General features: G+C 45.9%; 1 protein-coding gene across 1 annotated transcript; it reads left to right on the top strand.

Annotated features, from left to right (window-relative positions):
- Positions 1 to 52: 52 nt before the first annotated feature.
- Positions 53 to 27979, top strand: GPR149 (G protein-coupled receptor 149). Its single transcript, XM_049775583.1, has 4 exons — positions 53 to 808; positions 1533 to 1710; positions 4927 to 5288; positions 27264 to 27979. Exons 1-4 carry the CDS (start codon positions 53 to 55, stop codon positions 27837 to 27839), a joined length of 1872 nt encoding a protein of 623 aa, XP_049631540.1. The 3' UTR covers positions 27840 to 27979.
- The last annotated feature ends 10 nt before the right edge of the window (positions 27980 to 27989 follow it).

Here is a 27989-nt window from a genome sequence, read left to right on the forward strand (position 1 = left end):
CCGGCAGGACTCCCCCTGCTCCCGCGGGCCCCCTGAGAGACCGCGCTCCACCATGTCCGCGCTGCCCCCCAACGCCTCATGGCCCGCGGGCCCCGGAGCACCGGAGGCGGAGCCGGCCGCGCCCGACCCGCTGCTCTTCTGGCTGACCGGAGCGCTGGCTGCAGCCGCGGGAACCGGCAGCCTTTTCTCGCTGGTGGCCCTGCTGGGGACGCCGCCCAGGACCGCTGTGTCACTGCTGGTGGCTGCCTGGGCCGGGGACGACCTGCTGGGTTCTCTGTCCGCGGGCGCCTTCCTGCTCCTGCCCGGGTCGCACGGCGACCCCCGCGCCCCGCCACCCCTGTGTGCCGCCTCGGCCGCGCTCTACCTGGGCCAGGGCCTGTCCAGCTGCCTCCAGGCCACGCTGCTCGCTTGCCACAACTTGTGCGCTCTGCGCCGGGCGGCGCGGGGCGCGACGGGCCCCGGGCGCGGTGGAGCGCTGGCAGCCGCACTGGCACTGGGCGCCGCGGGGCTGTTGCTGGCCGCCCTGCCGCTGTGCGGTTGGGGTGCCTTCGTGCGCACTGCCTGGGGCTGCCTGCCCGGCCGCTCTCGCTCCTACACGCTGCTGCTCGGCGCTGTCTACGCCGCGGGCTTAGCTGGGCTCACGGGCCTGGCGGTCCCGCTGGCCCCGCGCCTGCTGTGCGCCCCGGAGCCCGCTGCGCCCCGCGGCCCTTACCCCGAGGGCGCGCGCTGCCACGCCGTGAGCACCGCGCAGAGGCGCTTCTCCCTAGTGCTGGCTCTTAGCAAGGCGGCGCTCTGGCTGCCCATGATGGTAACGGGCAGCGCGCAGAGGGTTTGGGGGCATAGCGGGCTCCGATTCCGACGGACGGACCCTGCGGCGTGTGCCTTGAGGGCGCGTCCAGGATCTGCGCGCTTGGGAACTGCGCTCCTGCCTTTCACGTGGGCACGTGGAGGCCTTTAGAGGGCCACAGGCCTGGGGTTCGGGGCGGGAAGGTCCAGATGGGCGCTAGCCAGGGTGTGTTTATTCCCCCCACACACACACACACTGCGAGATCGGGGAGCTCAGAAGAGGAGGATAGACAGAGAAAGTCACCCCCAATACTATGTTACTGTCTTCCGGAGAGAGAGAAACAGAGACAGAGAAGAGAGGACAGAAAGGAGGGAGAAAGAGGGAGAGGGAGGGGGAAGGAGAGAGAGATATGAAGGGAAGGAGGGAGGGAGGGAGGGAGCGAGATAAAGAGCAGAGAGGGGAGAGGAAGAGAGGGAATGTGGAGACTGGGGAGAGGAGTGGGGACTGATGAAGAGAGAGGACCAGGAGGGCCAGAGGGCAGGAGGTAAGCTGCAGAAAGGAAAGGACCCAGAAGATGACAGATCCATGCAAAGTGCAGCAAAAAGGGGGTGCAGCAAGGCAGTGGGTAGGACATGGGGGCCCAGAGTCTCTTAAGTCACTTTGGGCATCAGTGGTGCCCGGTGGGAGTGTGAGTCTGTGCGGGACCTAGTGGGTGCATGCAGGCCTGACCCCATGTCCTCTGCAGGCCCACCTGCTGGCCCAACACGTGGTCGGCTTCCAGAGCCTCTCTCTGGAGACACCCAGCTTCCTGCTGACCCTGCTGGCTGCCATGCTGACGCCCACCTTTGTCCTGTCCAGACACTGGGCCCACCTGCCCTGCGGCTGTGCCATCGACTGTGAGCAGAACCCTGCAGGGAAGGGGGGTGAGTGTGGCAGCCACAAGGTGCTGATACAAGGGGAAGTCATCGATGCATAGCTTGGGGGGTGGGTGGGCACTGGACTGGGAGAGCAGGGTGGGGTGGAGCAATGGAACAGAAGATTTCTGTAGGGTGGGGGCACTGGAACGGGAGAGTTTGTGCAACGAAGGGCACAGTGATATCCCCAGAAGGGTCCCTCAGGTAGGCTCAGAGCTGGGCCAAGAAACCTAGGAAAGCCACTGAGGGTGGTGACATACACACACACACACACACACACACACACACACACACACACACACACACACACACACACACACACACACACACACACACACACACACACACACACACACACACACACACACACACGAGCCCAGGGCCTCTGTTTCCAGAGAGGATCCAGGTGCCTCCATGCCTAGTGTGCCTGGCTGGTCTCGTCAGTACTGCCTAACCTTGAGTTCCTAGGAGTGGTGGGTCCACAGGAAGGAAGCTGAGAGACAATCTTGTTTCTCTGCCAGAGGACAATACCAGTTTGCCAGTGTGGTCCAGACAGGACTTGCCTGGTTAGGATCTCAGGAAGCATCAGCATCTGCAGTTCTTTCCTTTGTTCTGGTGGCCACACCAGGGACAATTTACCCTAAAAATTTCTTTAAAAGCAGTGATCTCTTCTTAGGTCTGTGACTGCAACAAGCTGTGGATGGGTGCAATGGGGTGACCCTCTGTTTTATTCAGGGATTTGTAGCATGGAAGTCTTGGTTTTCAGCACAAATACAAACATATTCATATTTTATAAATACTGTATCCACACAATCTTAGCTGTGCTCTTGGTCTATAAGCAGTTTGTCAGCCTAGACTCCTGTTCTCACGAAAAGCTTTTTGCTATTGTACTGGGGCCACATCTGGAAGTACTTAGGGATCACTCCAGGCTGGGTGCTGAAGGGTCACTGCTGAATAGTGCTCAGAGAACCATGCAGTGCCAGGATCAAATGAAAAGCCTATGCTCCAGCTCCATCCTGTCTCTGGGTGATTTGGAAAGCCTTCTCCTAGAATTTAAGCCACTATGCTCAGAACACCTCACCCATACCCTCTGTTTCTGGAGCCACTCCCCAGGCTGTTCCCTTTGCTTGCTTGCTTGCTTGCTTGCTCGCTTGCTTGGCAAACATCTCTGTTTCCAGCAGAGGCCTACTGGGAGCTGCAGACTGTGTGAAAGAAGAGAGAAGGTACCAAGCCAGAACCCAGAAGCTGGATTTGGCTCAAAATACCAAAATTCTATGATCCTATGTTATTTTATTTACTTTCTAATTTTTTATTTTGAGGGGTCATACCCAGTGGTGCTCAGCAATCACTCCTGAGAGGGATTCTGGGGGTGCAAGGTTTCAAACCTGGGTCCACTACATGCAAAGCATGCACCTTACCTGATATACTATCTCTCTAGCCCCATCTCACAGTTATTTTAAATGAACTTTAATTATATACCAATACATCAAAATTTATGTTGATAATGGTCTTCACAAAATCTAGCAGGAATAGCCAGAAATAGTTCAGAGGTTAAGGCACTTTTTTTTTTTTTTTTTTGCATGCAACTCTCCCTGATTTGACCTCTGGCTCCCCTGGTTCCCCACCAGCCAGCCTCAGTAGAGCAGGGGGTAGCCTCTGAGCCCTGACATGTGTGGCCCAAAGTCTCCTGTCCCCTAATGTCTCTGGTTCACAGACCAGAGACAAAGCACAGAGGTCAGGTGCTGGCCATGCATGTGCCACCCTTGGCTTGTTTTTCTGGAACCACAGATGGTCCCTTGAATGGCCGGGTCACTCTTGAGCACAGAGTCAGTATGTACCTCAAAGCAAATATTAACAATGATGCTGGGCCCGGAGAAATAGCACGGCGGCGTTTGCCTTGCAAGCAGCCGATCCAGGACCTAAGGTGGTTGGTTCGAATCCCAGTGTCCCATATGGTCCCCCGTGCCTGCCAGGAGCTATTTCTGAGCAGACAGCCAGGAGTAAGCCCTGAGCACCGCCGGGTGTGGCCCAAAAACAAACAAACAAACAAACAAAAACAAAAAAAATCCAATGATGCTAATAATTGTTAGCATCAGGGCAGCAGGTTATAACCAAACAGCCCCCAATGGCCCCAGAAACAAGGGTCTGCTCTCAATGGGGGCCCCTAGAGCAACTCCAAGGTTGATCCCTGAGTATAGGCAATAGTAAGCCCTGAGCACACTTGGTGTGGCCACACAACTGAGACCAAACTGAAACCTTAAATGTTTAAGGACATTCACACACAAATAGCACCACATTCTCCCTTGTTATTCTACTAAACCTGAGTTTTCCATCCAGCATGTAACACAAAGATAGTATCACATTTCACTTCATCTAAGTTCTAATATATCTTGTGCATTCCTGCTAGACTTAAATGGCAATTAAAAGGGGTTACAGCAATGTTGCAAAATGCTTCAGTTCACAAAAATATAAAATTATTCACTCTTTTTATAATTCTTTCGGAGTTTCTTTGTATCATAAATGTACATATTGCCATTAAATGTTTAAAAATGCCAGTGAAGTATCATCTGATTTTAATGAATGCATCTGTAAGTATTTAAACACCAGGAATGATATCAAAATGTTTAAAGCAATATTGTGAACTGGTGGTATTATCAGATTCATTAACCATGTAATTCAAAGAGCTACTTAATGATGAATGAATAGTCATTCATCCCTAGCAAAATCAAAGTCCTTAATTGTCTTACCCCTAGAGAAATATGCAAATATTTGGTATCAAATAATGGTAAAAGGTATCAAATGGAAACAATGGATTTGAAAGTTTATTAATCTGTGATTAAGTCTTTCTTCCTTTCTTTTCCACTTTTCTTTGGCCGTGTCCATTGTAGAGTTCAGAGGTCCTCGGGGCTGGACTGACAGTTCAATGTTAGGACCTGAAGGTAGGAGTTGTTTGGACCCTGTAGTGCTAAGGCACCAGGGATCCAACCAGAGCCTCACCCTGTACTAGCTCCAGTCCCTCATCAAGCTACTCGAAAGATGGAAGGTTCTAGGGAACTGGACGTACTTCAAGGGCCTCTTGTGGCAGCCAGAAAGATCAGGGCTAGTGGGACAATGATGTCTTTGCAAGATGAGGAGTAAATGTAATAGTGTTTCACTTCATAGTCAGTGACTGTTTTTCCTACCTACCTCCTTAACCAGGGTATTTTATTTTGATTTTTCATGCAGCCAGGAGACGAACTTTCGAATTCAACCTGTCGTTTCAACGGAGTTATGGGATCTTTAAGATCGCACGGGAGGATGGCAGCACCGAGAACACGGTGTCCTATCACAATCTCATGAGCTATGAGTGTGAGTGGACCAAGGAGGCTGGCAGAGGCCCCGGCCAGATCTTCAAGGCTGTCCAGGTGGAGATGAGCACCGCACCATCTCTGGCCAGCACTGCAGGCAGCACCCAGGGGAGCCCCAGAGCAAACAGGGCCCCTGACAGCAAGGACTCCCAGAGAAGACTCTCTGGAGAGGAGAGTCGGAAGCCTGAGTTGGGGGACTGGGAATGGAGCCGGAGCAAGTCAGAAAGAGCTGCTCGCCAGGTACTGTGAGTGTGACTGGCTGACTCCAGCCCATCCATCATTCCCACTGCCTCCCCTGGTTCACTGTCATTTCAGGATGCTCTTCAAAGGCTATAGCTGTTCGGCACTATGGGGATACAGCTTTCGGGTTGATGTACATTTGGAAATGCTGCGTCTAGTGGGTGTTTGGAAAAGGAGGTAGGCGCTCCAGCAGAGTAGCAGGAACTCAGCCTAGACTCTAGACAGGTTTGAATGCAAGCATGCAGAGGATGCTGTAGCTTCCTCTCATCAAAAAGCCCTGCCAGTTCCCAGCAGAGGTTTCCTTCCCAAATGAGGCAAAACTGTAGCTCTCCCACATGAGCCCAGTGTGAGTGTGGGAATATATATGTGAGTGTGTGAGAGGGTATATGAGAATATACATGACAGTGTGTGAGAGAGGATTTTCTACTTGTGTGTGTGAGAGAGGGTGTGTGAGAGTATATCTGTATGTATGAGTATGTAAGAAATGGTGTGAGTGCATGAGTGTGAGTCTGAGACTGTTTGAGATGGTGTGTTATGAGTACAGAATATGAGTGTAAGAGATTATGTGTGTGATTGTGAGAGTGTGTGTGAGAGACAGAGTTTGAGTGCTGACAACTCTTTCCAATTCAACCTCGATATTTATGCCATCTTTATAGAGGTCTGAGCTATTTGGAGCCTGAATAAGGCTCATGCATGTCTCTGACATCACATGCTGTGTAGTGATGCTATTCTGAGTTCTCTACAGATGGAAGCTACTGTTGAGTGATTCTCTGAACTTGACTGTCCCTGTCCACATGACTTTAAATGATTCTGCTTTCTATGGTATTTTGTCCAAACATGGGAAATTACCACTTAGACTATCAGAGCTGAATATATCATATCTCATAAGTCCAGAAACAGGTGGAAAATTCCCTCTAAGAGAATTGTGAAGCAATTGTGAAGCACATTTACCCATCAACCTCTGAATCAAACAGCAAAATGTTAGATAAAATCCTTTGATCTAGGGGCCGGAGCGGTAGCGCAGGCAGTAGGGCATTTTCCTTGCACATGCTAACCTAGGATAGACCACGGTTCTATCCCCTAGCATTCCATATGGCCCTCCAAGCCAGGGGCGATTTCTGATCACATTGTCAGGAATAACCCCTGAGCATCACCGGGTGTGGCTCAAACAATAGCAACAAAAAAAAAATCCTTTGATCCATCTGTCCATTTCTCGGCTACAGGACTCTGCTTGTTAAGTACTGATTCACTTAGTACCTTGATAGAATGGTGAGAAAATGATAGTTAAAGGGCACTACCGGGGCAGGGCGGACTGACATTTTCAGAGACTGAGATCGGTGGACATACTTGTCCATCTGAAAGTAGTGAGTGTACTGAGGAAACAGGCAGGCACTTCCCAAGCCTCTGGTTTTGTGACTTTCCCCCACTGAGTCTAATACTCAGTGACTATCCTGTGATCACCAACTTCATGGGAAGGTGACTTTTCTGCTTCTTTGTTCTCTTTGTGTTCATTCACTGTTAGGATTTTTCCATCAGCCAAAGTTCTCCTGTCCATTGTTGGCTTTATTTATGGGCTTCTGTATATTCATTTAAGCTCCAGGCCAGAAGTCACACTATGAGTATCTAACACTTGGGCGTCAGTCTCATGCCATCTTCGTCCTCACTGGCTTTTATTCACTCTCTGCATTGAGGGCAGCATGGCTTCCTCCTGACCCCCTGAGCAGGCCCAGGGGCAGCCTTTTTCCTTCAGGGCATCAGGGTATGACAGCCGGGACTAAGGAAGATACAGGGTTTTAGGCATCTTTTGGCAGAGCCTCTCAGGAAAGGACTCAGGAACATGGTTTTCAGTCCTCTGTTTCTGCTCTGTGACTGGTGATGGTCCCTGTGAAGTGGTGTGTAATCTCCACCTGCTCCTCACCAATGATGACACTGCTGACTTCTGCCTTTCACTGTCTTGCTGGCATCATCATTCTCTTTTAGGATTTTGAGCAGTGCTCCCAGGCCTCTGCCTCATAGTGTTGAATGTGCTTTAGCAGTTCCTCCCAGATGCCGGGGTCCCTGGGTCCTGCCTACCTTAGTAAACTTGGGCTTTCCCCTAGCAAAGATTGGTCTGCTTGGGTACCAAAGGCTCAGCCTCAGGTGTCGGGGTCAAGGGTGGTGAGAGTCAGGGCTGGCTGAGCTCCAGATGACCATTTTCCCCAACTCACTCTGAGATGCCTTCTAGTCTCTGTGTCTTGACTCATGTGCCTCACAGATGCTATGGGGGCTTATGGATCCAGAGGGCTTCCCTCATGGGCACAGACACAAGTCACTTGGAAGACACCACAATTCCTCTCCCAGAAGTTCTACTCTTGTGGGTGCGAAGACTCTGGAATCAGTATGTTCTTGTTTCTTTTCAAAATTTATGTGTGCAACTGTCTGTGAAGTATATGATACACAGAGAACTGTGTATTTGAAATATGTAACTTATGAGTAAGTCAAGGAAATAAATACAGACAGCCCAAGAGAATATTAGCAAAATATGTGAACTCACATATCATATGAGAAGATTTCTTTTTATTTATTTATTTATTGGTTTTTGGGCCACACCAGTGACACTCGGGGGTCACTCCTGACTATGCGCTTAGAAATTGCTCCTGGATCAAGGCACCATATGGGATGCTAGAAATTAAACCCAGGTCTGTCCTGGGTCAACCGTATGCAAGGCAAATGCCCTACCACTGTGCTATTGCTCTAGCCTGTATATGAGGAAATTTCTAAGACAGAGCAGTCATAGACATACATAAAGGTATGCCACCTTGTTAAAGCTCTAGAAATTTATTCTTGATTAAAATTGCAGGAGAGATCACAAAGCACCCACGGGGAAAGCTAAAATGAAGGCTTCTGACATAGCTGGGAGCTGATAGCAGTAGAAGCACCAAGACACATGCCAACTGCTGGTGGAGAAAATGGTGAAAAACACCTTCAAGAATAGATTGCTAGTGACTCCAAGGGTCAGTGACATATCCAAAATATGAGTGTGTTGGTCAGGATTCACTCGAGCATGGTCCCTTGGAATTGCACTATCTATCTAAATAGCTGTTGGTCACAGATACCCAGTAGTGACAGACCTTGCATAGAAAGCCTAGCTGCTTAGTGGCACTGCTGCTAGAGATGGCTGAGTGTCAGAACAAAACCATGGTGGCTGCCTATTGAGGGGCAGATGTGATACATTCACAGCACATGGCTTGGGGCCCAGCCCACAAGAGGCCTGCTTCGGAAACTGCCCATAATCATGCCAGAATTCAGGAATCCACCAAAAGTGCCTTGGCATTCAGCTGGATGGAGGCAGCAAGGAATGGTTTACCAAGAGCTCCAGCACAAGCACACATATGTATGTTTTCCATGAAGCTGATACAGCTGATTGAGGCTGGGAGAAGCCCCAGTGGCAGCTTCATCAGAACAAAGGAATCATGAGACAAGCAAGAAAGCTTTTTAAAAATTATGTTCCTTTAACAATACAACCTAAACTCCAGTCCCTGGAAGTCTGAGTTTCCCCTAAACAAAACAGAATGCAACTGAATGTTCTACAACTCGATATATAGAAGGAGGCTTACAGGCCCAAGGGGGCAGCACAGAGGAGGCACAGGCATCAATAGAGGTACTGGGAAATGCAGAGAAGGGCATAGAGAGACAAAACCCAGACAGAGCTGGCAGAACTATGGGGAATAGGATGTATCTTGACAAGGGGATAAGTCCAATAAGGGTCCACAGGGTCTCAGTGAAAGGTGCAGCAAGCTGCCCAGTATATGAGCTACCAGGCCCTGCTGGTGCCCATGTCCTTCCTGGGAAGCAGCCCTGTCCCACTGCAGCTGCTTCCAGAGTGTGGTTCTCAGGGCAGTTATAGGAGAGGCTCAGGGTACAGGTTTGGGCATCACTGAATGGGGGTGGGCCCACTGCAGTGAGTGGTAGTGGTCTTGTTCTAGTGAGTGGTGATGGTTCTCACTAGTGAGTAGTGATGGGTCTTATTATAGCAAGTAGTGGTGGTTCTCAATTCCAGTGGGTGATGTGTAGATTTCTAGGTGCAGTTCTGGGATGTGCCTTTTGGTTCCTTGTGCTGCTGTCTCTCTTTATCTGTGCTTTGTCTGTCTTCCTCACAACAAATGCATTAACGTATCTCACATTTCTTCAATCTTGCAAAACCCAGAATCAAAGAGAACACTTCATAATATTCCACAGTTGTCATTCTGATTACTCTGAAAGGAGGTGGGTCACTCTGCTGAACCTGTCACTGCTTCCTAAGACAATCTCATTAGGAGACAGCTATGTCACCCATTAGCTGACATTAGCTTGCACCAGCCTCCAAGCTCCTACTGTACATATTTTTGTTTCTCTTTTTTTTTTGTTTTGTTTTTGGGCTGTACCCATTGATGCTCATTGGTTACTCCTGCTATGCACTCAGAAATTGCTCCTGGCTTTGGGGGGGACCATATGGGATGCCAGGGGATCGAACTGCGGTCCTTCCTAGGCTAGTGCTTGCAAGGTACTAGCACCACCGCTCCTGCCCCTTGTCTCTCTTTCTTTAAATAAATAATTTAAATAAATTTAAATACATAAATAAATGCAAATAAATAATTTAATTGGATCACTGTGAGATACACAGTGACAAGTTGTTCATGATTGAGTTTCAGTCATGCAGTGTACAACAGCATTCACTAGCACACACCTCCTGCCAATAATGTCTCCTGTTTCCTTTTCCCCTGCCTGCCTTTGTAGCAGACATTTTTCTTCTTCTTTTCTTTTTTTTTTTTTTTTGGTTTTTGGGTCACACCCGGCAGCACTCAGGGGCCACCCCTGGCTCTATGCTCAGAAATTGCTCCTGGCAGGCTCAGGGGACCATATGGGATGCTGGGATTCGAACCACCGTCCTTCTGCATGCAAGGCAAACACCTTACCTCCATGCTAACTCTCCTCCTTTTCTTCTTTTCTATCTCTTTCTCTCTCTTTTATTCCTTTTAGACACTGTGGTTTGCAATATTGTTACTGAACATGTATCATGCATATCATATTATCTCCTTTCAACACTCAGTTCTTGTCCAGAGTGATCATTTCCAATTATCATTTTCATAATGGTTTCTACTCTGCCCTGACTGCATCACCAATCCCTCGCTTCTTACCATAGACTCTCCTGGCCCTTATCTCTATTGTCTCTGGATATTAATACCATACTATCCTTGTTTATATCCCACAAATTAGTGCAATCATTCTATATCTGTTCATCTCCCTCTGACTCATTTCACTCATCATAATATTCTCCGTATCCATCCCTGTATAAAAAAACTTCATGACTTCATTTTCCCTAACAGCTGTAGAGTATTCCATTTGTGGATATACCATAGCTTTTTTTTTTACCCAGTCAGCTGCTCTTGGGCATGTGGATTGTTTCCAGATTCTGGCTATTGTGAATAGTGCTGCAATGAACATAAGTGCAGATGCCTTTTCTGCATTGTTTTGGAACTCCTAGGATTTTTCTGGACATTCCAGTCACTCAAGAATACTCAGCAAAGAATCTGGAGCAATAGCACAGTGGATAGAGCATTTGCCTTGCATGCAGCTAACCTGAGTTTGATCCCTGGCATCCCATGTAGTCCCTAAGACTGCCAGGAGTGATTTCTGAGCCCAGAGCCAGAAGTAACCCCTACACTCTGCCAGTTATGACCTAAAAACAAAGCAAAAAATGGGGGGATACTCAGCAAAAGAAATTCTGACCACTCAATAATACTCAGCAAGCGGAATTCCAGTCACTTAAAAATACAGCAAATGGGATTTCAGTAATTCCCAATAATACGAAACAAGTCATTCAATAATACTTAGCAAACAGATTTCCAGCTTCTCAACAAACAGAATCCTGAAGTACCTGTGCCCCACAGCCCATTGCTAGCTGTCCTGGTAACTACCCCATGGCCTTGTAACTATTCTGCATTCTCCCTTCCTATATGTTCTCTTGTTTGACCCTCTCTGATCAACCACTTGAGCCCCACTCCCTGCCTAAGGCTGAGAGCCTGTGCCCCACCTGTGCTTGCTGATGTTCCTCTCATTATGACATTATCTCCTCATCATGCTGAATGAAACTGGAGCATAAAAAAGCTATCAGGGACCCCAGATCTAAAGTATGGGCTGAGATGTAGTTAGGGGTACAGCCTCTTAACCCCAAAGTAGGGCAGCTTGGGAGCACTGAGGGGAAGTCCTGTGTGATACCAGTCACATCCTGACTGCTGTGTTCTAGAAAGAGCCTAGATCAAATTCCTGCTATGTATGTTGTTCCTCCCTCCACTCTAGAGGTTAAAGTGGGACATCTGGTCATTGTATAAATGTGTCACTCATAATTCCCCAAGGTAATATTTAGTGGGTGTCAGTCACGAGAGAAACTACAGGTACACACAAATCCTGAGTAAAGTTCCAAAATCACTTATCTGATCTGATAGGATACTGCTTGCCTTCACAACTCATCTCTAGATACATACAGCTTCACCCAAATGTGGATGAGTTATATCAGGAGGAACAGTGTAAACAGAGACAACTGCTCACAAACACATAGTTACCATAGATGCCATTTTAGAAACTTCCATAGGAGAGCAGAAATGAATGTTATGTCTAGTGAAATAAGTCAGGTGAGAAAGATAAACCTGATTTCACTGATTTTTGGGGTGACAAATTTTTGAATAAAATACAGCAAAAATGGACATGGGCTAGAGAGATAGAACAGGGATTTGGGCACTTGTTTGCATGCAACCAGCCTAGCCCAGGTTTGATCCCTAGTCCCCTGAGCGCTGCCAGCTCCTCAGTGATACCTGAGCACAGAGACAGGAGTGAACCCTGAGCACAGAGACAGGAGTGAACCCTGAGCACAGAGACAGAAGTAAACACTGAGCACTGCTGGGTTTGATTTCCAAATCAAAAACGATTTGTATAATAATATGACCAATTAGGGAAGGGACGATGGAGAAAGGGGATGTATAAACAACTGAGAAACATAACTGGACATGGGAGGAAGAATATCTTTCTTGCACTGATGGTCGGGTGACTAAGATAAAAGAAGCAGGGATATGAGCAGCACCAGCTTCTGCACAATTGGTCTTTTATGAGGTTTGCTCTGAAATCTGACTGTTACTGTGGCTCTGAGTTATGAGAAAATGAATTTGATTCGTGGCAACTGTCAGAATCAGGATCCACTTAGCATAAAGAAAGAAACATTTTGGCCCATGGTACCCAGGTGCAAACAGTTTTGTTCTAGACTGGCAGAGTTGCCTGAATTCACCTGGGATTGAACCACACAGAGATCCCCTCTGTGGGGGTGGGAGGTGGGGCAAGCTTTGAGGATGGGAGTGAAGAGAGTTTAGTGCTGAGGGAAAAAAAACTTCTACAAAGATGAGTCATTTAATAAGAAACACAATATATACACAATATAATACTTTGGAATGGAACTACTGGGAACAAAATGTTCTCAACCCATGTTAATATTTTTAAGTAATGATTCCTACTTAGCGCGAATTGCATGTGAACAGAGAGAAGGACAAGCGAGTGCTATGCAGCCTAGCTTGCAGGTGAATGTGGGAATTAACCTTTCCTGTGGTACGGACAGAGAGCTGCACAGAGTAATGCAATAGTGTAATACCGCATTTTACAACAGTGTCGTAGTGTCATAGTGTTGTAGAACGCTGGGATCCCAAGTGTGAGCTTTGCTCCAAGCTGAGTCAATCATGACTATTTCTCTGCTCACCCCATTATACAAGACAGGGAAGGGTGGAGGGCTCCTCCTTGCAGTGCTCACACCTGCCATCATGTAACTCCGAATCCAGCCCCATCAAGAGTGCATTCACGTGGTGCCACATAGTAAGAGCAGCAAGTGGCCCAGGGAAGTTACCCAGGGTGCCCTGGTGATCTAGTAGGGGAGGCTAAGCTGTAAGGCTGAGCTTTTAGCCAGGAGCCCCTGCCTAATGCCCCTCCAATGCAGCTTCCACTATGCTTCACCAAAGCAAGACAGGCAAGGCCAGTGGTATCTTGCTCTGTGGCTCTGCCACCCACCTCTGTTTGTTAGCCTGGCTCCAAGAAGGCACCTGGGTACTCAGTGGAGCCTTGGATATCAGGGCATTTCTCTTCAGAAAACCCGTGGGAAGTCACTTCCTGAGGGGACACCCAGCCACACTTTCTGCTCTGGGTTCTTTGAGTCCAAATATTGCATAATAGCCCTTTGGATGGGCTGGATGGTGGTGGATGGTGATGGAGGGATGAGAGGCCTTTCTCCTCCAGCCCCGGCCATGTGTATGCAACTTCCTCCAGCCATTGAGTCTGATGTTTTAGGATAGCAGCAGGGGAGGGGGGGACTCACATGCATTCAGGCTTCTGGAGATATCATCTTTATTCAGCCCTGGCCAACATGTGTGGCCTATCATCTTAAACCTATTTAAGCATGCTCTCCTCAGTTTGCCCAGCATCTTAGCTTCTTTGAGCCATCTCTCCTCCTGCTGCTTCTATCCTCCATCAGTACTCTAATCTATCCCTCTAGCCTTCTGACCAAACCTTTTGAGACCTCCCCCAGACCCCTCCCAGAAATGGGCAGATCTTACCCTAAGGTAAAGTTATGTAGAAGATGGAGGTGGGGCGACACCCAAATCTGTTCACAACCCAGCATGAACCAGAAGCTTTTCATAGACACATTCTGATTCAAACTTTGAGCCTTCTGCTTGTAAAAATCTTCTCTAGCCAACCTCGGGGGTGGGGGTGGGGTGACAGGAGCACCATACATAGGACTTGCCCTCAGAAGCAATTGCCTGATGCAAGCCAGAAAGCATTGGGGATGGGGGGAGACTGATGCACCAGAAGAGTCTCTGTCAATGGAACCAACAATCTTCAAAGCCCTTTATATAGGGAGAACCATCGGTTTTGAGATGAAGTACCATTCAGACATACCCCTAAGACACCTTTGCAGGGCAGCTTCCAATTCTGAAGCCATGATGCCACCAGTGATATGCAGACATGCACCCCAAGTTTTTAGGAGCAACTTCAGCAATGTCCTCCCCAGAAGTACAAGGCTCACACAGCTGTCCTGTGCCCCAGGCAAGTGACTATGTATAGAGTGAAAACATCACTGTTCTATTCGGGTTTCCCATTTGCTGAGCCCCAATGGCTGTCCTACCCAAGGGTCCCTATCGTGGGATGGCTCTGTCCATCTTGCCATGTAAATGTGTGGCCTTCACGGGAACAGCCCTCTGACCACAAGTGGTTAAATTATAGAGAGAGAGCAGAAAGGGGTGCTGCTCTATGCAGGACTGGTTCATTACCATTCTCTTTTCTGAGATTTAATTATGCAGTAAGATGTTTAGTTATTATTTTCCAAGGAATCTTTGTGATGTGCTTTTTAAAAGAGTCACTTTATTATTTGCTGTGTGGGATGGGGGGATTTTGGAAACTTTGACTTCCAAATCAGTCTTAGAAAACAATTTCCTCACATTGTCTCATGCTTTGTAAAAAGTGAGAAGAAAAAAAAAAAAAGAAAGAGGGAGAAGAATTGAACAGTCTTTTCATATGACTTTAAGATTTGAATTTTACTTTGTATTTTCTTCGACAGTAATACAACTCATTTCTCTTTTGTCTTAAGAATAATAACTTGTATAAAAATAACATGTGCCCACCATTTAACATATTCTAGCAGTAGAGAGAAGCACCAAGAAGAGATAAAACTTCAGGTCATTCTATCCAGAAAGAACTGCAACTGAGTCCATACATGGAGAAGGATAGGTGATGGAAGCAGAAATGGGTGGGAAATCACTTTAGACACCCAGTCCTTGGACTGGTGCCTGGATCATGTTAAGAAGTAAGAAACAATATAATGGATAGAGAAAACAGTGTATTCTCATCCCCTTATTCATCCCACCAACTCAGAATCTCAGATGTACCATTTGTTTCTGTTTGAACTCGGAAGGGGACCACATGTGCATCTCAGCTCATCTCTAAAGCAGGGATAAGAAGATCTTAGTTTTCTGGGAGGGAAATTCCCAGTTAGAGTTCAGCTGGGTGTGAAACCAGCAAGAGCTCAGACGTGAGCAGTGATCAGAGATTGGATTAACCTCCTGTACTGGTACATGAACAGAGACCCAGCTGCCTGTCAGTTGTAGGTGAAATTAGGAGTGGGGAATGGAATGATATCTTAGTAATGGACATTCTTAATTGACGCCAGTCTGTGTGTGTGTGTGTGTGTGTGTGTGTGTGTGTGTGTATGTATACCCGTCGTGCATACACACATGACGCTGAACCCTCTCATGACTGCTGGTAGAACTGGGGGGCACTACTCTTGTTCCTGTATCCTTGTGATCATCCCACACAGTGGAATGGTGCAATTGTGAAGATAGCTGATAGCACCATGGAGCGTGCACAGAGCTCACAGGCCCTGCTCATTTTTCCACTTCACGATATTTCCTGTATCACCTCACCCACTCTTGATCCTCAGCTTCCAGATCCTTTCATTCTCAGGTCCCATTTGCTCTGGTGGCCATTCTCTTTGGAAGCATCTTCACAAGAATTAGTTCACTATTTATTCAGGGTTCTTGATGCATGGCTGACCATTCCTTTGAAAATATTCCTGAATGGGCCCGGAGAGATAGCACAGCGGCGTTTGCCTTGCAAGCAGCCGATCCAGGACCAAAGGTGGTTGGTTCGAATCCCGGTGTCCCATATGGTCCCCGTGCCTGCCAGGAGCTATTTCTGAGCAGACAGCCAGGAGTAAGCCCTGAGCACTGCCGGGTGTGGCCCAAAAACCAAAAAAAAAAAAAAAAAAAAAAAAAAAAAGAAAATATTTCTGAATGGGAATACTCTGGGCTGAGACCACACAGCACCATGTCCTTCTACACACATCATGAGGTCATGAAGATGTTAAAAAAACAAAAAACAGGGGCCGGAGAGATAGCATGGAGGTAAGGCATTTACCTTTCATGCAGAAGGTCATCAGTTCAAATCCCGGTGTCCCATATGGTCCCCCATGCCTGCCAGGAGCGATTTCTGAGCACAGAGCCAGGAAAAACCCCTGAGCACTGCCGGGTGTGACCCAAAAACCACAAAAAAAAAAAAAAAAAAAAACCACGACAACAGTCTTCCTCTGAAGGCCAGTACTCTCTTTATTACCCCACATGAGGGAAAGTCTGCCTCATACCAGTGATCAGTGAAGACAACAGAGAGGAGTCACCAGTCTTGCAGGAAAGGCAAGTGTGTCTCCACTACACCAGGACAGAAAGCCCCAGAGGCTCAACAAAGAGCCACACTTCAAAGGCTACAAAGCCAGTGGATATGAAGTATCTTAACAAACCCTTCAGGGATGGAAAGCCATCCAGGCCTGCCTGTGCTGTGACAAAGTGAAGCAATGGCTTGGAGAATCAAGGCTCCTATCACTATGTGCCATCCCTGCCACTCACCATATCTGCCAGCCCCATCTCTGCATTCCTTTGCCTGTAGCTGCTGAGACAGCACAGTAAATAGCTACAGATATGCTATCAATCCCACAGGCCAGCCTACAGCCATTCCAGACCTCAGTACTCCACCTTGCAAGCCAGCAAGGATGGAGTTGAGCAAAACACCATTCCCAGTTCCATACCACTGCAGAGCACAGACCAAGTATTTCCTTAAGGCATGAAATCAGACTTGACAGTAATTTTTCAAGTAGAAAATAGTAAAGAACTTAGAGAATTCCTGCCCAAACAGAGAAAAATGACACACTAATTTGGAGGTATCATAATAAGAGTGCCAGAGGATGGAATGTTGTTTTTGAAAAAAAGTAAAATCCTTTGGGGGCTAAGATTTGAGCTATATCTCATAGTCTCAGTGTTGACTACTGACTCTGTGCTTAACAGTCACTTCTGGCAATGCTGGGGATACCCTACGTGGTGTCCTTGAGGATGTTTCTAGTTCTGGGGTGTGGCTTTTTTGCACACTCAAATTGCTAATGCCTCAGAGCAGTTGTCCATGGGGAGTGGTGATAGGACAGCAGGGAGGATGTTTGCCTTGTACTTGGCCGATCGGGTTTGATTCCAGGCATCCCTTATGGGTTTCCCATACCATCAGGAGTAATTCCTGAGCACAGAGCTCAAAGTAACCCCCTAGTGCCCACAGGTATAACCTCAAAACAAAGCAAGCCAAACAAGAAGAGCTGGCGCCCTGGCCACCAAGTTCTTCTCCCTCCAGCCCAGTCTTCACAGGTTCCCACAGGAAAACGTCTGCAGTCTGAGCTTAGCTTTCTTAGATCACCATCAAATGTTCAAGTTCCTACACAACCTGAGCAAGTGAATCACTTAACATTTCTGCTCTTCTGTAAAATAGAAATAATTTTAAGTGCCTCATGGATCATATGTGACTTGGTTTTGTGTGCAAAGTGCAGACGGTCCAGAGCATTCACTCTATTTACCTAAACTTACCCCACCCCATAGATTGGAAAACAAGAAGTGGGCCATGGCCAAATCTTCGCTGACTGATTTCACCCTGTGTAATATGCACTTCTGGCGGGGCTCCCCACCCAGAGTAGCTGAAGGGTGAGATGTGCTTTTCATTTCCCAGATAAAGTGGCTCTAAGCCACCCACGCTCAGGAACGTTACAATAATGGATCATCATTAATACTGACAGCATATACTAATGCCTAGACTTTTAAATGGAGGGGAAGCAGTTTACAAAACGAGTAGTTCTATGTGCTTTGAATCTATCATTCTTCCTCGTGCAGTAAGCTTTCATGTACAATGCAGCCCCCTAACACTCTATTTTAATTTTATAAAAAGAATATTCTCCAATTTGACTTTCAAATGCCCTCGCGACTATCACTTGGTATGGAGGATTGTTAAAATTTAAGGCACACCTTTTAAGAGGTAGCAATTTAAAAAGTATTCTTATTTTTGTGCTTTTAGTAGTTAAAAACCATGCCATTGAAAGACTAGGGAGAAGGTAATGCATGTCCCTTTATTCGGGCATGCACTGCTCACTGACAGATGTCGAGAGGCTGTGGGCAGTGGAGAAAGTAAAGTGCACTGAGAGATGCTTCTGCCCTGAAATCACACATGTAGGATTGAGGGTTGTGGCCAGAATTCAGTCTCCAGAAGAAAACGGGCAGTTTGCAAGATGCTTGTTTGCATATGGTTTCCCATCTGCAGGTGACCGTGTGCCTGTGTCCTGGGGCTGCAGGACATTGGGGCATGAAAAGTATTAGGACTCCGTTCAGGAAGCCTAAAATTCAGAGTAAGGGTCCTCAGGATGGCTCCTCCAAGGTCCTGGGTCAACCTGTCCCTTTCCAAGACAGTGAGACCCAACTGAGCATAAACTTCCTTCATCTCACTGACCATGTGACAGACAGCCTCTAATCAGACTGGCAGAAACAAAGATCGCATTTCCAAGTCTCCCCCACAGGCTTAGCTCTAGTGAAGGATGTTCAAATCAATTTTGGTATCAGCAGCCCTCTACAGCAACCATGTGTTCTCTAAGATTTATGGCTTCTTACTTTTGCTCTCCTTTTGACATGATTCTTAGCCTTTTTGAAGGGCTTTCAGAGCTCTGGACTACTAGATCCTTGGTTATTTTCTTTTTCCTAAAGTAAGATTTTCTGTTTATTCAAACTAAACTTTTACACTAATAGCCGGTTTGGTCAAATGTTTATAAATAGTTTCCTATAAACTTAGTGGGGAAAATCTCCTTTAGACTATGGCTGCTTTCTAAGGAGCCTTACTGTTCCATCTAGACTGGTATGGGTGTAAATGTTCTTATTACGTATGATATCCTCTGTTCTTTTAGTACGTTATGTGCAGTTGTGGCCCCAATTTGAGACCTGGTTTGAGCCCCACTGGTCCTAAGCATGAAATACATCTTGAGCCTCAGCTTTTCTAGAGGCAGCCCCCAGTTTCCTGGACAATATGAGGAAGTCCCTCTCTGATGCACTAAATCAGAACCTCCTTCTAATCAGCATCAGGGTAAACACTAGAGATCTGGCCCTCACTGGCCTGTGTCCAGTACCAGTGGCTAACACAGAGCTGGTTCACATACACCAGATCCAGGTGAGCAGACACAGGGCACAAACCCTAAAGTATTGAGCTGAAGAAGTTGAGGCCACAGGTCACCACCTCCATCCTGCCCTCATCCTTGACAGCCCTAAGTCCTTCCTGCACATTCACCTCCTCTGGTACTTCTCTATTGACCTCCACAACAAAATCTTCTTCAATAAGGAAATAAAATCCCGCTGAGCTGAACACCTTTTAGCCCCAAACAAACAGTGTAGACCTTCCAAGCTTGCTTCTGTGCCAATAAGACCTAAGTGACATAGCGTCTATTTTTCACACTGTTCCTGAGTAACTTGCTGAGCTGATTCTAGTGGGTGTTTCTACAAGAAATTGTCTTATTCTACAGCCCTGTTTAGCTATTGCTTCATGACTTGCAATGTGCTGATTAGTTTACACTGACAGAACGTAGAGCTTCTTATTCTTTCAGTTTTTCTGCTGTGTGCAGGTCCTTGAGTAGAAGGTGTCATCAGTAGTGTCACTTCCTGGCCGGTGCTGAACACACAGTATCATGGGTTTTACTGCACCTGCACAATGTGCACGTTTACTAAGAACACTGTTTATAAGCAGTGAGGACTGTATCTGTGTGTAACTCTACAAGAATTCATTTTCTAAACTGTACACATTTCAGGGTATTTCTGATTGGGGGTAGATGGGAAATAAATGTTCCTACAAATTGATATGGGGTGGATGAATGACTCAGGATAGAGGAAGTTAACAACTCCACCTGAGAGCAATAGGACAGCAGGGAGAATGCTTATCTTGCATACGGTTGACATGGGTTTGGTCCCAGCACCCTATATTATCCCCAGATCCTGCCAGGAGTACTCCTGAGTACAGAGCCAGGAGTAGCTCCTGAGTGTAGCTTGGATATGGCCCAAACACAAGCCTAGAAATCCAATTGACAAGCAGCATGTGCCACAAAACATGCTCTATTTTTTTTACAGACTCTTTTTTTTTTTTTTTTGGTTTTTGGGCCACACCCAGCAGTGCTCAGGGGTTACTCCTGGCTGTCTGCTCAGAAATAGCTCCTGGCAGGCACGGGGGACCATATGGGACACCGGGATTCGAACCAACCACCTTTGGTCCTGGATTGGCTGCTTGCAAGGCAACGCCGCTGTGCTATCTCTCTCCGGGCCCTTTTACAGACTCTTGTATGGTTATTTGGTACCACTGAGTTTCTGTGTAAGCACTCAATCACACATAGCATTCCTTCCTTGCCTTGCTGTGTCCACTTCTCTTTATCAGTTTTCTACAAGCACATATAACCTGCTGCTTCAGAAACTGAATAATTTGTCACTGCAAAGCTGGTCTCCTATTGCTTATACATATTTTCTCCTTTGCTTTTTTCCCCTGAACCTTTAACAAATTTTATTTGAGGCACCATGATTTACAATATTGTTAATGACAGGGTTTCAGGCACACAAAGTTCTAACACTACAGCCTGCACCAGAGTGTTCCCTTCCTCTCATGGCTCCAGTCTCCTACCATAGTGAAGCCAATTCTGTAGACCAATTTTCATGTCCTATTGCCTTTGGACATTTGTTATCCCTTTCTATACTTCTAAATATTCCACAGATGAAAGACCATTCTGTGTCTATCTGACCCTCTCCCTTTAACTAATTTCACTCAGTGGGATACCTTCCAGATCTACCGTGTAGCAGAAAATTGCTTGATTTCATCTTTTCTTATAGTTGAGAAGAATTTCACTGCATATATATACATTTATGCGTACATACATATAAACCCAACAATTTCTTTATTCATTCATGTTTTTTTGTTACTTGGGTTGTTTTTAGATCTGTTATGAATAGTACAGCACTGAAAACAGGAGTGCAGATGCCAGTTTCAAAACAGAGTTTGGAATGTTTAGGGTGGATGCCAAAAAGTAGAATTTCTGGGACTGGAGCAATAGCACAGCATGCTGCCAACCCAGGTTTGATCCCCAGAATCCCAAATGGTCCCCAGCACTGTCACGATGACTCCTTAGTGCAGAGCCAGGAGCAAACCCTGGGCAACGCTGGTTATGAGCGCTCCAAAAATGGAATCTCTAGGTCATATGGAAGCTCAATCTTATTTTTTTTTTTAACTACATCAACACTGTTTTCTTTTCTTTTTAAGGAGTTTGGTTTTGGGCCACACCCAGCAGTGATCAGGGGTTAATCTGACTCTGTACTCAGAAATTACTCCTAGTAGGCTGGGGGACCATATGGGATGCCGGGATCAAACTGTCAGTCCCGGGACGGCTGTGTGTAAGGCAAATGCCCTATCACTGTGTTATTGCTACAGCCCCAATACTGTTTTGTGAAGATGTTGAGCCAGTCAACATTTTCATGAGCAGTGGATATGATCTCCTGCTTCCTCATGTTCTCACCAGCACTGGCCCTTTGTGTTCCTTTTTAGGTGTTCCAATCTCACTGATGTGACAAAGTATCTATCTCACTATTATTTGGTCTTGCATTTTTCCTCTGTGCTTCTTTCACTTTAAACATGTGTGTCTACATTCTAATTCTCTTTTTCTTCCCCCACTGATATTTCTTTGCCATTTCTGATTTCCTTCTAGAAAGTTCTCCTTCATGGAGGATTTTAAAAGAATTGTTGAAATTTAGGCTCGTCAAGCCTGTGCTGTCCCTTGAAAACACTTCTTGCTTGTTTGTCTCTGTTTATTCCCACTCTGGTAAAGCCTGTGTTCTCTCCTGAACACATTCCCCTGCTTTCCCTCCCTTCACATCTTTTTAAGCAAGTCTCATTCAATAAAAACTACCTTGCTTCACTTAAAAACAAGAATTTGTATTGGAGCTGGCGAGGTGGCGCTAGAGGTAAGATGTCTGCCTTGCGAGCGCTAGCCAAGGAAGGACTGTGGTTTGATCCCCTGGCGTCCCATATGGTCCCCCCAAGTCAGGGGCAATTTCTGAGCACTTAGCCAGGAGTAACTCCTGAGCATTAAACGGGTGTGGCCCGAAAAACCAAAAAAAAAAAAAGAATTTGTATAAGTCACCCAATGAAGGTCCACTCCCATCCTCCTTGTACCTTTGGGACTGAGTACATTGCCCCAACTGATGACTGAAAGAATGGGTCCAAGGCTGGTGACCAGAGACACTTTATTCCATTCAAATAACATTTATATAGGACCAAAGGAACTGGGATAGATATAGGATGGCAGGGCCCAGGACAAAAAAAAAAAAAAAAGGCAGCCAAGGACATGAGGTGCCAGGGAGAAAGTGCCTTACCTGCTGTACTATATCTCACAGGCCCATGCATTTGACTTAATTTTTTTCTTTGTTTTTGTTTCTGTGCCACATTCATCAGTTCTCGTGGGTTACTATTAGCTCTACTCTAAGAAATTATTCCTGGTAGGCTCAGGGAGGCCTTATGGGGTGCTGGGGATTGAACCTGCACCAGCCACATGCAAGGCAAATGCCCAACCCACTGTGCTATTGCTCTGGCCCCACATTTGACTTCTCAATGTTTATCTAGGATTTAGTCATCCTCTTAAACTTCTGAATTAGTGTTTTCAGGTTTGCATCTCTATTTTTTTTAATATTTTCAAGTGTAAATCATAATTTTGTCTCTTCATACTCAATATCTCTAGTCGTTATAGTCCTTATCATGGATTTTGCCCAGCCTGGACTGGAGAACAAAGGTAAAACTTAGTAGTTCCTTTCAGTCTAAGATATGAGCCTTGCTTCAGGAAGAAGCTCTTTTACCTCACTACACCTAGTTTAGCTGCTCTGATTCTCATATTACTCCAGTTGTTAGTATGACTGAGAAACATAATTGCAGATGAACCAGTTATTTTCTATAGCCTATGGGTTCAAAGATAGGGGCTTTTTTCCCCAGTGCCTTCCATTTACCTGCTAATTCAGTCCATCTGCATAATAATGATCATTACTCTTCTGTCTTGTCTTCTGCTCCAAGTCTTCAAAGAAGTGGAGAATTAAGTTGATTTTACACAAATTCTGTGAGCTTACTCTCTGAATACCTACCTCTATTCTTGCATCATTAATTCAAGCAACTATTTCCTCCTTACATACGTCACTTTGGGGGCCGGAGAGATAGCATGGACGTAAGGCGTTTGCCTTTAATGCGGCTGCCAGGAGAGATTTCTGAGTGTGGAGCCAGGAGTAACCCTTGAGCGCTGCTGGGTGTGATCCCCCCCAAAAAACAAAAACAAACAAAAAACAATCTATATATACACACATATATATGTCACTCTGGAAAAAATTTAAGTTCACAAATATATGAATAATTTGTGAATAAAATTCCGTCAAATAAAATGTCTGAATTTAATTGAAGATTTACAATTTAAGGTATTTTTTAGTTCTACAAGTCTAAAGCCAAATGTTTTACATTTAATTTCTTTCTGAATTTTTTTTATTGAAGACATTGTGATTAATCAAGTTCTTTATAATTGGGTTTTGGACATACAATATTTCAGGACCAAACCGACTACTGGTGTTGACCTCCCTCTACCAGTGTTCCCAGAGTACATTCTATGTCAAAACTCCCTACCCTTAATGTAGCCTAACAGCATAACAGGACCATTTTAAGTTTTGATTGTTAACATTTGGGTCTCATGTTTTTACTGTTGTTGATTCTGGCTTGAATATCTAGTTCTGTCCTTTCTTAACAACACCAATTCACCTGAGACCCTTGGCCTCTCTCCTCCATACTTTCATGCTTGCGTTTCTCCTTCTCTACTCAATTTCTTTCTTTCTCCTCACTATACTCTGGGGGCCTACAGTGTTCTCAACAATTCCCATTTAAACCATTGCATTTCTTCATGAAGTTATTCTAAATACCACATATAGATGTTATCATTCTGTATTATGCTTCTTCTTCTTCTTCTTCTGGATTACTTCATTTAATATCTTCTAGTTCCATCCATGTTGCAGAAAATTGCATGATTGCATCATTCCTTATAACTCTGTATTATTCCATTGTATATATGTGCCAACTTCTCATAATCCACTCATTTGTTTTTGGACATCTAGGTTGATGCCAACTCTTAGCCATTGTACTGCAGGCTGCAATGAATAGCAGTGTGCATACATCCTTTTAGATCAGTGTCTTTCTGTACTGGGGGCAGATACCCCAAAGTAGGATTGCTGAGCCAAATGCAGATCAATTCTTAGTTTACTGAGCACCCTCCATACAATTTTCCATAGGAGTTGGACCAAGCAGCATTCTTGCCAGCAGTGGATGAGAATTCCTTTCTCACTACATCCCCCCAACACAAAATTGTTCCCAATATTTTTCATATGTGCCATCCTCACTGGTGTACAATGATATTTCATGTTGTCTTGATTTGGATTTCCCTAAACATAAGAGATGAGGAGCATTTTTTATGTGCTTTTTGGTCATTTATAGATCTTCCTCAGAGAAGTGTCTGTTAATTTTCTCTATCCATTTTGATGGAGTTTTTAGGTTTTTATGGGTTTAACCTTTGTGAGTACCTTGTATATCCTTGATATCAACCCTTTATCTGGTGTGTTGAGTGAGAATATTTTCTCCCACTCAGCTGATTTTTAATTTTAGCCTGTGTTTCTTTTTCCATACAGAAACTTTTTAGTTTGATGTGGAACCATTTGTTCAGATTTGACTCCATAGCCCTTGACATTGATATCCTGTCATTAAAGACTCCTCTTAGGTCTAAATCTTGGAGTGTTCTGCCTACACTGAAATTTTCATAACCAATGACAGTATCATTTCTTTAAAACTAATTTGCCAACTTTGTGTTAATACTATGTAGATGTATGTACTACCTATATAACCTGTTTTTACTCAGGTGACCTCAAAAGAAACTATTCCTTAGAATAAGAATGTTTCTCATAGAGGGCAGGAGAATTAGCATGGAGGTAGGGCATTTGCCTCCCATGCAGAAGGATGGTGGTTTGAATCCTGGCATCCCATATGGTTCCCCAAGCCTGCCAGGAGCGATTTCTGAGCGTAGAGCTAGGAATAACCCCTGAGTGCTGCCAGGTGTGACCCCAAAACAAACAAAAAACAACAAAAAAGAATGTTTTTCATAATAATGAGACAAGTTTGTGATATTCCAGTATAACTAGACTTTAAACTTAGCTAGACTCAGGCACTCTGCAATTCTTAAATGCCAATTTTAATGAGCTGTCATCTGGCAACTCACTAGAGCTTGTTTTTATTTGAAGATAAGAGTTACATGGGGGAGAGTTTGAAATTGCATTGAAATTTGCATTAAAAGAGCAAAACATTCTTTATCAGATTTTCTTTTATATGAATGACTCATCCGTGATGCTGATAACATACATTTAGATGTGGTTCCCTTATGCTGTGCTGATGGAGGCTTCTGAGGTGGTTGGACAGGCCACCCCTCTAGAGCTGTCTGACCAGCCACTTCCCAGCTCCTTGTGCTTCTTTAGTAAATTGGCACTGGTTCAGTATATTAAGTCAGAGAGAAACATGGAGGTTACTCTCTGCCCCTTCTGTAGCAGATAGAGGGCAGTGAGCTGGGTGCAGACTCACCAGTCCTTGGTTGTCTGCAACTCACAACACTTTGCTGCAATGTTTCCACCGACAGGTCTCTCAGTCCATTGAACTTGAAATAGCAATGAGTGTTTTTACTTTGATTAACAAACTGTTTTTCAAGATGAAAGTTTTTGAAACTTTCAAAGTCTTAAAGTTTGGTCCTTTAACTTAAGACCATTTTTGAAAGTATTTTCAAAGCTGATACACTTCTCTTGGTGAGGCATATGCTTGACTCTGAGTTCAGGTGCCCTCATGTGGCCTAGGACTTGAACTAGAGCCACGGCTGCTATCGTGAGTCAGGCAAGCAACCCAGCCCTTGTATTGTCTCTGGCCACCAACCTGTAAACTTCCTAATCTTTAAGGCCAATTTGAACTTACTTGAACCCTCCCTGAGCCAGTGAATCTTGGTTTTATTCTCTCTACAGTTCAAATTTAAATTTTATTTTGCTTCTCTGCATTTCTTTCTCAGACCCAATCACTTGTGGGGCCTTGAGTCAAGAGGGGATCTACCCTTTCACCCACATAAGCTCCACCCTTGTGCAGAACTACTGCTCATCTAAGAGGCCACATGGACACCTGAGAACTAAACTGAGCAAAGACCATGGCCCGGTCTCAGTACATACTGTGCTCTAGGCTGGTGGTTAGCACTCTGGAAAGGCAGCATTCTTTGACCCAAGAAAGGGTGAGCTGGACTTTAGCCACCTTTGGTTTGGACTATAAGGCCCCCTTGCAGATAATGAGACTTCAAGAGACACCACAGGGGGGCAGTCTCTGCAATGCCCACAACTTCTACCCTGAATTCCAGGTGTGGAGCAGACATCCCAGTGAAATGGGCTGTGTACCCACTGTGAAGCTCCTCTTGAGTCACTTGAGTCACTGGGGCTGGGCTGTGTGCTGTAAAGGAGCCTCATGATGGGACGTGTGTAACCATCCTGGTTCCCAGGGTCCAATAGTGTCCTAAGTATGGGACACTCCTGGGTATTCTCATTCCTGCGTTTGTCTTGCACATTTTAAACACAGGTTCAATCCCTAGCATTTCATATGTGTCCCCTGAGCTCTACCAAGAGTGATCCTGAGCAAAGAGCCAGGAGTAAGTCTTGAGCACCAGTGTGTGCCCCCCAAAAGAAGTTCAGATTGAAATTGTATCTACATTCTATACCCAAAGTCAATCCATAGAAACATCTACCATTGCCCATCTGTATGTGTATTATGTTGAGCTTTCAAGGAAGGTTCCAGACAGTCTCATTCAGACCTTGTATTTGAGTTGTAGAACAGCAGCACTTTGCTGGTAGAGTTGAAGGTTTTCAGGGCATCAGGTCTAGATGAGGATTGTGTTCCCCTGGGAGGAAAGTGGGAAGCTCTGAGGCTCATCCCAGGAATCAGCGCCACCTAACTCTTTGTTCTTGTCTCCAGCGCTCCGGAGGAACCCTGGCAACACCCCTGTGTGCATTCCAGGGAACAGTTTCTCTCCACACACCGACAGGAAAAACCCTCTCCCTTTCCACCTATGAGGTGAGTACTGAAGGACAAACAATCACGCCAGCTTCAAAGAAGACTGAAGTCTACCGATCCAAAAGTGTGGGTCATGAGCCCAGCTCCGGAGACTCATCACCTGCCTTAGCCAACACCAGTGTAAAGATACACCTGGAGGTGCTGGAAATCTGTGAGAATGACGCAGCGTTGGACACCGTCTCCATCATCAGCAACATCAGTCAGTCCTCGGCACAGGTTCGCTCCCCATCCCTGCGCTACTCGCGCAGGGAAAACAGGTTCGTGTCCTGCGAGCTGGGGGAAAGCGCCTCCTACTCTCTCTTTCTACCTACGAGCAACCCTGTCAACAACATCAATATCTCCATCCCGGACACTGTGGAGGCGCACCGGCAGAACAGCCAGAAGCTGCACCATGAGAAGGATGGCTACCAGGAGGAGATCCAGCTCCTGAACCAGGCCTACCGGCGCAGGGACGAGGACACCCAGGGCAGCAGGTGATTCAGGTACAAACTGAAGCAGCAAGGCATCTTTGCATCCCCCACAGCATAGTTCTGAGGCAGTCAGATGCCCTCTTGCACCTGATGGACTCACAGATCGCTTATTCTCACAAGTAGGATGAGGGCAAGCACAGAAGTGCCAGCAAGAGAT

Source organism: Suncus etruscus, chromosome 6 (assembly GCF_024139225.1).
Source record: "Suncus etruscus isolate mSunEtr1 chromosome 6, mSunEtr1.pri.cur, whole genome shotgun sequence".
NCBI lineage: Eukaryota > Metazoa > Chordata > Mammalia > Eulipotyphla > Soricidae > Suncus > Suncus etruscus.